Genomic DNA, 10,736 nt, shown 5'->3' with positions numbered 1-10,736 from the left:
CGCTTCTAAACTGCATTACTGACTCAATCTTCGCGGCTCTTTCATTGCGCGTGTCCTGCCAGCAGCCTGCCCACGGCAAACACTCCATTTCCCGGTGCGAGGACACGAATTCGGCCATCAATTTAAACGGCTCTGCGCGCTCTCACTCTCACATACACACACACACACACACATACACACAAACACCGACGGTCCGGCGCACAACTTCTCATATCTGATGGATTCTGTTTGGGTGACATTTATGTAATCAAATCTAATTGGTGTGTTGCGGGATAGTTTTACTGAATGAAATTACGCGCAGCGGAGAGCATTCGGCGTGTGGGGTTCGAGCATTCATCAACGCCGCGGCACAAATCAATGCTGTGCATCTGAGCAGCAGATCTGGAGATTCAGAGATGACGAAAACCAGACGATCTCCGATTTCTGCTCGACGATCGATAGCGACATGAATCCTGCGCGTTTATCTCAGTCAATCCGTTCTGTAGAAAAACACGCACTTTTAACTGACAGGAGGAGAACGCAGTACTGATCACTAAAATTAAACCAAGCGCAGTTAATTCCATTAGAAAACACGAATCTGTTTTGAACGCATATCTACAAAGTTAATTCAAAGTTTAATGCGATTGAACATAATGAGAGACCTCTGTAAATAAATTAGCAGCAGGATCTTTCAGCCCCAATAAATGCGCATTTCGGAAATTGCTCTGATGACATTATTGAACAACACGACGAGGCTCTGGTTCAGTTTTTTTTCTAAATGTCAGCCAATAGCTGGAGATAATGACGGTCCCATGCAGTCGACCAATGAAAACTTGAGTTGAAGAGTTTGGCACGCGCCGCGGAGCGCAAAACTCGACAGTTTGACGCGCGGCGCATCGGTGGCGAGACCTGTCAGAAGAGTTCAACCGGGTAAAGAGAGACACGGGAACCGACCATGGACAAGGCTAAAACTAAACTTAAACTGTATTTCCCGCACTTAACGTGATTTCGTTCGCTTTTAATCCGACATAATCTGGAAATCATGGAGCGCGCGGAGCCAAAACCGCCGTGCAAAGCTAACCAGGAGCCCATACGGTTTGGGATCGACCAGATTTTGGGGTCTGCGGAACCAGAGAGCAGCCGATTAGGAAGTCCGAGCATTGCTCCTCATGTCCCTCATTCCGGCTCTCTGTCCGGGCTCTCGCTGGAGGAGTCCGGCCGGGTGTTCGGGGTGAGCGGCGCGCTGCTGCCCGGCGGAGTGATTCGGGTCCCAGCGCACAGACCGCTCGCTCCCGCCTTGATGAGCGCGGCCCCGGCGCTGTGCTTCCCTTGGATGGACAATAACCGCAGGTTCCCCAAAGACAGGCTGCCAGGTAATGACAAAAACACGTGGATGCTGGAAATCATTCACCAGATTCACAGGTCTCTGGCGATGCGCAGTTGGTTTCTGAAAATATTTCACAGGATATTAGTAGCTGTTTAAAATAATGCACTGAAGAATATGATGCATTGGATTTACTAATTTTTAAAAGTGGTTACAAATATGGGCTGAATTTAAACAACAAAAATAAATAAATAAATAAATAAATAAGTTGGACATTACTAAATTTAATTTGTTTAATTTCAGCCCATATAAATTGCAACCACTCACCTTAAAAATGAGTACATCCATTTTGTGATAATACATAAAATAAATCAAAATAAAAAGTTCTACTGCAAATAATAATAATAATAAAGAATAAATAAAATAAAAAATACATTTAAAAGTGTAATCAAATCAAATCATCACTATGATATTACGCAAAGAACTTGATTGCAAAAACAGTTTGTGTAATGATAGCCATATTAATTCTGGTACACACAACCGCAGGTTCCCCAAAGACAGGCTGCCAGGTAAAGACAAACGCGAGGATGCTGGAAATTATCCACAGGCTTCACAGGTCTCTGGATGTTGGAGATGCGTATTTGGTTTCAGAAAACATTTCACGGGATGTTAGTACTTGTTTAAAATAATGATAATAAATAACACAAATAAAAATAAAAATATGCATTCCACTGCAAAAATAATATAAATACAAATAAATACAAATAAATCAAATCATCATTATGAAATTATAAACTTCTTTGTTTTTGTAATGATAACCTATTAATAATTCTGGTATGCATTAAACAAAATAGTATAACTATAACTAAAATTAGCATAACTATATTGGCAAATATGCTAATAAAATGAATTATTGGCTTGCTCCTAATGCAGGCGATATTAATTCATCAATTTCGATGTTAAAATATTAAATAAAGACTAAAATATTAGCAGTTAAATTGATGTAAATATATTAATTAAGAATTTGAACGACATTATTAAATTACTAAATAAAAAAACAGTACACAATTCATTTGAAATATAATAAATAAATAATAAAAATAGGCGCATGAAACAAACATTAAGGGGACGTTCATTCGCGCTCTTCAAGAATCATTGCATCATTTTATTTTGATGCTTTATTAATATGCTTTGAAATTAAAAATAGGCGTTAAAAATAATGCCCTTCTAATTACTCGCAGAGATGTGCCACATTTGCTTACAATTATTGAATGTTGAATGCTTTATCAAGTGTTTTAAGCTGTTTTAAGATAATAAATGAAGTGAGTTTACCTTTCTCAATATTATATAAAATTTTTTTGTTAAGTCTATTGTGCATATTAAACTAACATTTAATTAGCAATCAACTAAATCATTTTGAATTGTGCATCAATTAGACACGTGACTGCTTAAAAAAGAGAGTTAACGTGCTGCCTTATAATTATTAAGTAAACAAACTGTGTGTGTAATTATAAAAGTTAACTCAATGGGTTTACTGACTTTAAGTAAAATCAACCAGTTGTTTTTAAGGCGACGGGTTTACTAAGTAAAGTAACTAATCGCTTTGTACGGCGTAGGACATACTAAACTGATGATAATATAATATATGATTATAATAATATTATTATAGGGGAAATGTGTTTGTTTTAATGAAATATAAGGAAGCAGAACAACAGAAATGACACTTTTTTCCCCACGCACTGTTTCGCAGCTCTCATTCCGTTCACCGTGACCCGGCGGATCGGTCACCCGTACCAGAACCGAACTCCGCCCAAACGGAAAAAGCCCCGCACGTCGTTCTCGCGGGTGCAGATCTGTGAGCTGGAGAAACGCTTTCACCGGCAGAAATACCTGGCCAGTGCGGAGCGCGCGGCCCTCGCCAAGAGCCTGAAGATGACGGACGCGCAGGTCAAAACCTGGTTCCAGAACCGCAGGACCAAGTGGAGGTGAGAGACAGACCTGTTCATTTATTCATTCATTCATTCATTCATTCATTTATTCATTCATTCTCCTTCAGCTTAGTCTCTGATTTATCAGGGGTCGCCCCGGCGCAATGAACCGCCAACTGCTCTGGCATATGTCCTTCCAGCCACAACCCAGTATACTGCAAACAGTTTACACGGGCTGAATTTAAACGAACAAATTTTGAACATTAATAAATTTGGTTTGTTTAAATTCAGCGCAGGGTTTGCAACTACTTACTTTAAAACAATTGAGTAAATCCAACCAATCCTTGGAGAGTGTGATGAACAGGTATACTGGCTAACCTGACCAGACCTGCTCATCACACTCTAAAATGTTTGTTTATTCAGACTACTTATTTAAAATGAGCTGAACCAACACAGCAAACAACATTGGGTCAAATATGGACTAAATTAATGACGTTTGATGCTCTGAAATTGGATTTACTGCTTTTTTTAGGTAAGTGGTTGCAGACAATTTATATGGGCTGAATTAAAAAAAAAAAACAAATTAAATGTAGTAATGTTTAACTTAGTTTATTTAAATTCAGTCTTTTCCCAGTACTGTGTTATGGCTGGAAGGGCATCCGTTGCATAGAACATATAGTTGTCGGTTCATTCTGCTGTGGCAACCTCTGAAATAGAGACTAAGAAGAAGGAAAATGAATGAATTAATTCAGCCCATTTAAATGGTTAGCAAACACTGACCTCTGAACATTTTGTAAATCCAATGAATCATTTTTTCCGTGGGTTTTTGTTCAAACTACTGAATTAAAGTGAGCTGAAACAACACAATTCTTAATTTTTTTAATAATTGCTGGGTTGTTGCAAACCAAACCCTTGGGTTATTCCCACTGAAATAAATGACGTTTGCTGTTTGTTCAAACTCATTCATTCATTTTCTTTTCGGCTTAGTTCCTTTATTAATCCAGGGTCGCCACAGTGGAATGAACCGCCAACTTATCCAGCACATGTTTTACGCAGTGGATGCCCTTCTAGCCGCAACCCATCTCTGGGAAACATCCATACACACTTACACTCATACACCACGGACAATTTAGCCTTCCCAATTCACCTGTACCGCATGTCTTTGGACTGTGAGGGAAACCGGAGCACCCTGAGGAAACCCATGCGAACCTAGGGAGAACACGCCACTGCGTTGCCTTTGTTCAAACTACTTATAAAAAATTAATTAAACAATTAATTTATTGAGTTTTTTGCAACAAATAATTTTTTTTGTTTAATCTACTTAAATTTGTAAAAACTACTAAATTAACTTAATCCTCCTTATTGCCCCAACACAAATTGATTGTGTGGAAGCCAGCATGTTTACAGTGCCTCCTGCTGACTTACAGGACAAAACACACTGTAAACAAGATCTGTTAATGCACCGTTTCCATATTTTGTGTTTTGGGTTTATTTGCGGTTTTGAATTGCATTATGGGATGTTGATCTCTGCTCTGTCCACTTTTGATGCTGAAAATTCAACTCTACAGTTTAACAAAGTGACCTTTATGGACATTTTAGTCATTAGAAATAATATAATGTATAAGAAATAGAGAATTAAGTCTGTAAAACAATATTAAATGTACAGGCAGTTTAATACAAGGTGTTTGTAGCGTAATATACAACACCAACCCAGACAATATAAAGAAAAAGTCACTTTTTCCAACTTTTCAAGGTTAAAAGTTGTTTATAAGTGTCTTTCTTCAGTTGAACACCAAAAGTGGATATATTGAAAGACATGGAAAACCGGTAACCATTGACTTCCATAGTAAAAATACAAAATAGAAACCCTTCAGGAGGCAATGGTTACAGATTTTCAGCCTTTCATCACCTTAGAATTATTAGAATTATATATGTATTTGACATTTTTGTCCAAATTGAGTTATTGACATATTCTTATTAATTGACAACTCATTTACATTATGGGATGTTTTTTACAGGAAGTTGTTTACATTTTAAGACTTTTTATTTAAAAAACAAATGTTACACATACTGTTTGCTATGAAAGGCAAAAACTTTGAAGCTCAAAATCTCGAAATCATTCAGAACGCAGATCAAACCTTTATAATTCCAAGGTGACGAGTCTAAAAATATTAGAAGCAACTTCACCCACTTTTTGATCACATTCATTCAAAGCAAAAGTTGACTCAAACATGTTCATTTATTCACTATTTACCCAGCCTCACATTGTTTACTAATTCTATGGAATAAGTATATGAAATAAAAACGAATAACAACTATCCACTTGTTAAGCGTGACGTCACGTGAAACGGCTTCTGGGTCTAAGCCAGGGATGGGCAAACTCGATCCTGGAGGGCCGGTGTCCCTGCATAGTTTTGCACCAACCCTAATCAAACACACCTGCTTGTAGCTTACTAGTGATCTTGAAGATACTAATTAGGGTGTTCAGGTGTGTTTGATTAGTGTTGGAGCAAAACTCTGCAGGGACACCGGCCCTCCAGGATCGAGTTTGCCCATGCCTGGTCTAAGCACTATATCAAACTATATAGGGAGACTCATAAAATGGTAATAATAAACGTTTATAAAGCGTTGAAACTCTTGATCGCAATATATAGAGCCATGCCTAATATCTGATGGCCTGAAAGTGATTACATTTTAATAAATGGTTAAAATATTGGTGTCTGTGATGCAGCAAGTCCAGAGACTGTTGTGTACGCCATCATTTTATGTGAAATTCACTTTAATGTGTGATATATGACTGAAAAGCAGTCATAAACGAATATACTCTTAATTCTAATAAGTAACGGCTTGGACCCAGAAACAGTTTGTCAGACGTCCTGACTAGGCATGGGACGATAACCGTTTTCAAGGTATCCCGTGGTTTGGAAAAGCCAAGGTTTTAAAACCACCAGAAATGTTCTGTAATACCGTTCCTAAGCTACGTGTCAGATTTTTTTATTTACATTTGTTGTTGTTGTTGTTGTTGTTGTTTTTGTTGTTGTTGTTTTAGCACTACAGTATCTCCAGCAGAAAAGATATCCAAAGAGGCCATTTTAAATAGTAAAGAAATCAGTGTTTTTGAAACAAATGAAGACAGCAGAAGTCAAAGATTGATTTGATTTATTCAGCCTGACATGTTTAGAGCTCAAAAATATTATAAATCTTTCAAAAAATAAAATAAATAGATTTAAACGGGGAATTTTTTGATCTTTTTTACCCAGACATTTAAAAAGAATATATTTTAGAGCAGTAATCACAATATCAAGATATTTTTATCCAAGGTTATCATTCCGTCAGAATCTTATACCGGCCCATGCCTAGTCCCAACTTAACAAGCGGATAGTAACAAATACTTGGGAGGTCAGTGTTTACAGGTTTTCAGCATTTTTCGAAATGTCTTCCTTTGTGTTCAGAATAAGAAATAAAGTGAAGGCTGAATCAAATGATGACAGAAATGTAATTTTTGAATGAACAATCCCTTTGATTTATATTAAATATTTTGTTTAATATATTTTTTCTTCTTACTTCATACTTCAAATTCTCCAGAAGGCAAACGGCTGAGGAACGGGAGGCGGGGCGTCAGCAAGCCAATCGGATGCTGCTTCAGCTGCAGGCCGACGCCCTCCAGAAGTCCATCAGCGAATCTGTGTCGTCGGATCCTCTGTGTTTGCATAACTCCTCCCTCTACGCCCTGCAGAACCTCCAGCCCTGGGCTCAGGAGAGAACCGCAAAAATGACCAGCACCTGAAACACTGCTGGAGCCAAAACCATCAGCTTCACACTCACTGCCCTGAAAACTGACAACAAACAGACTGGATATGAATATTCATTTTGTGAGGAGCCCTTTTTGTGGAAACAACACCGAACACATTCCCCTTTTTTTAAATCCAGTGGGAAACAATCACTGCCAGAAGATCTGTAAATACAGTCCAGGCGTCTGATGTTTACTACTATTATTTTAATTTACATAGAAACCTTCTTAAAAGTGAACTTACAGCAGAATACATGTTAATTTATTTATTAATGGTATTGATATGAGGATTTAAATGCAGTCAATATTTAAGTTAACCCTTGTGTAGTGTTCAAATTGACTCCCCTTTGGTTATGTTGGTGCCTGTTTTTGCCCCATTGACTTCCATTATAAGGACATGTTTTGATTGCAAAGCCATGACAGCATATAATCATGCATTCCTGATTGTTGCTGGTTTTACCTGTTGACAAGAGGTACAATTTGCCATTTTCATTGTTGATCATCAGTTGTCAGCATTGACCCTTTAGATAGTTAGGCCTGTGCAAATAAGTGTCTGGATTTTATATGGAGTTCAGTGGAGTAAAACAGCAGATTATAGAGTGTGTGTGCGCAGAAATACACTGTGTTTACTGTGTTCTGAAAGCTGAACTGCTTATAACAGACATATAAGGATAAGTGTGCAAAGGTCACTCGCTCACACACTCACACACACACACACACATACACTATACTTCATATAAAAGCCAGAAACTAAGCTTTTTTTGCTCTGCAACTGATGATAAATAGTAAAAATGACAAATGTTTACCTTTTCCCTAAAGGGAAAACCACCAAAAATCAAGAATGCATGATTATATGCTGTCATTGATTATAATGGAGATCAATGGGGTAAAAACAGCCCCTAACATAACCAAAGGGCAGTCAATTTGCCCATAGTATTGTTGAGTTCTTGAAAAATGTCAAAGCATTTTCCCAAAATATGTGTCAAAATAAGATTTGTCAGCTAAAAATCATTATATTTGCTGAAACACAGAGAAAATCATGGCCAAAGTAGGCCTAAAAACACCCAGGAGTGGATGAAAACATCCTCAACAGCACACAAGGGTTAAATATGTTTACACAGAGTTTACATCTGCGCACATTCTCTCATAGGGTTTGTTTTTATTAGATCACAACTTTAGCGTTGGAGTTAGCATGCACAATTCAATTCATTTTCCTTCAGCTATTTATCAGGCATCGCCACAGTGGAATGAACCGGCAACTATGCATATGTTTTACGCAGTGGATGCCCTTCCAGCCGCAACCCAGAACAATTCAGTTCATCCAATTTCACCAGGACTTGACCTATATGTGTTTGGACTGTGGGGGAAACCAGAGCACCGGGGAGGAAACCCACGCCAACACGGCGAGAACATGCAAACTCCACAAGGAATGCCAACTGACCCAGCTTGGATTCGAATCAGCGACCTACTTGCTGTGAGGTTACAGTGCTGACCACTGAGCCACCGTGTCACCCTATAGGTGAATTGAATGAACTAAATTGGCCATAGTATATGTGTGCGAATATATGGATGTTTTCCATTACTGGGTTGCAGCTGGAAGGGTGTGCAAAACATATGCTGGAATAGTTGGCGGTTCATCCCACTGTGGCGACCCCTGATGAATAAAGGGACTAAGCTGAAGGGAAATGAATGAATGAATATCTTAAAAGTTTATTTATTTAACCGAGCGGCTCCAATATTAAAAGTAAACAGATTTAGTAAGTGATTTTTATACGACAATCAAAATCAAAACTTCTTCATTTTCTCAACAAAACAACTCAAAACGGGCAGAAACCTATGTACGCCACATCCTAAAAGTTGTGATCTATAAAAAAACTACGTTGACGTGCGCATGCTGTAAATAAAACATTTACACGCTTATAAATGAGACCCCAGAAGATGTCTGTAAAAAAGTCTACATGTCATGAAAGCAATGGTAAATATTTTGTGCTACTCTGGTGTCGATGCTTTACTGACTAATGTTTGTCGTTGTTTATTATGTGCTTTTATCGGGAGGAGTAACGGTGTGTAAATACAACACTGCACAATCAGCGTTAGGCATCGGAAGTTTTATTGTTAAATAATTTATACAACATTTGAACAAGAGGATATGGAAGCGTCTCCTGCATCCGTCTGTCTCTCCGTCACTCCATGAGACTGGCTTCCTCTTTTACAACATCATGGAAAAAAAATAACAAATCATCCACAGTTTTAATAGACGCTGCCGCTTATATTCAGGCCCACTTTGCAGAGTATAAAATATACAATGTGTGTAATAAATTAAAGTTCATATATTTGAATCTCGTTTTGCTGTACCGGCACAGTGATTGTTAAAAAAACACATCATAAAATGATCAACAAATGATCACAAATAAAAATAAAAAAGTGGTTTTTGGAGCATTTTTAGGGTCTGCCAGGACTGTTTGTAGCTCTGATAAACACAGAATTCACTTTAAACTCACAATTCACCAACATGGCTTTTGCTTCCTGGCACACAAGCCTTTGTTCACAATTTTAGCTAGTTGAATACATTTTATATATATATATATATATATATATATATATATATATATATATATATATATATGTAGATAGATAGATAGATAGATAGATAGATAGATAGATAGATAGATAGATAGATAGATAGATAGATAGATAGATAGATAGTATACATACATATAGTGCAGTCAACGATTAATTGCATCCAAAATAAAAGGTTGTATATATATATATATATATATATATATATATATATATATATATATATATATATATATACATACACACACACAACAGTTCTGTTTGGTTCTCGAATTTGATTGGCTGATAGCCGTGCGATATTCTGCAATTTCAGCACTTATACAGCCTCTTCACCCTTGTGTATTACTCCGCCCACATAGAGTGACAGCAGATCAATAAACTCACTACAGTTTGACAAATATTACAGCTAATGGACATCATAATGTACTTTTGAGGCTTTTTAGGCTAGAATGTGGTTGTTTAGATTGCAACTATGCAGTTTATTTATAAGGATAGTGCCTATTTTAAAATATTTATCATTTTGGAGATTCAGCACGTTGACGCCATCAGCCTGTCATACTGAGCAGAGCAAAGATGGTTGACGTTCCACCACAAGATGGCGACAGAGACTACAAAATAAGTCCTTAGAGGAGAAAAACTCAGCGTAATGTCAAACTACAGCTGATCAAATCATTATAAAACAGGTAAGTGACATTTTAGTAGGATCTCTCTCTTTTGTATGTTGTATTTCTGTATTTATACCATAGTAATCTGCTAGTGTTTGCTTTGCTTTGGCTTTTTCTGTGTTTACTATTGTGATCTCCCGATTACAACAGAGAAATACTGGAAAATCTCTGTAGACTGATGGCCTTTAATGACATTCAGCCTTATAATCTTAAAATGGGAGCAAAATCAGCTGTTTTGTCATCACTTTAGACATTACGCTAGAGAATCATTCAAACACTAGCTCTAAAGTGATGCTGGTGAAGTAGCAATGACTTCTGCTGTTCTGATGTCAGCTGCAGATGAGAATGAATGGCGGAAGAAAGTAGTTCCTCATACAAAAGGATTTTTAGACTCTCCGTGTTTGATACTCTTTTTTATATACATGATTATGCCATCGAACTGTTGTTTAAATGCAATATCACACTTGTAG

General features: G+C 37.4%; 1 protein-coding gene across 1 annotated transcript; it reads left to right on the top strand.

Moving 5' to 3' along the window:
- Positions 1-883: 883 nt before the first annotated feature.
- Positions 884-9,201, top strand: LOC130240732 (T-cell leukemia homeobox protein 3). Its single transcript, XM_056472362.1, has 3 exons — positions 884-1,352; positions 3,054-3,288; positions 6,817-9,201. The coding sequence occupies exons 1-3, from the start codon at positions 1,022-1,024 to the stop codon at positions 7,016-7,018; spliced, it is 768 nt and encodes a 255-aa protein (XP_056328337.1). The 5' UTR covers positions 884-1,021; the 3' UTR covers positions 7,019-9,201.
- Positions 9,202-10,736: the final 1,535 nt, after the last annotated feature.

Source organism: Danio aesculapii, chromosome 14 (assembly GCF_903798145.1).
Source record: "Danio aesculapii chromosome 14, fDanAes4.1, whole genome shotgun sequence".
Lineage (NCBI taxonomy): Eukaryota > Metazoa > Chordata > Actinopteri > Cypriniformes > Danionidae > Danio > Danio aesculapii.
This window is presented reverse-complemented; position numbering and strand designations above follow the sequence as displayed.

Bases quoted from the DNA above. Each gene is read 5' to 3' on its own strand.
- LOC130240732 (XM_056472362.1), top strand. From the start codon at position 1,022: ATGGAGCGCGCGGAGCCAAAACCGCCGTGCAAAGCTAACCAGGAGCCC. The intron at 1,353-3,053 runs GTAATGACAAAA...ACTGTTTCGCAG, and splicing joins CCCCAAAGACAGGCTGCCAG to CTCTCATTCCGTTCACCGTG. The intron at 3,289-6,816 runs GTGAGAGACAGA...CAAATTCTCCAG, and splicing joins AACCGCAGGACCAAGTGGAG to AAGGCAAACGGCTGAGGAAC.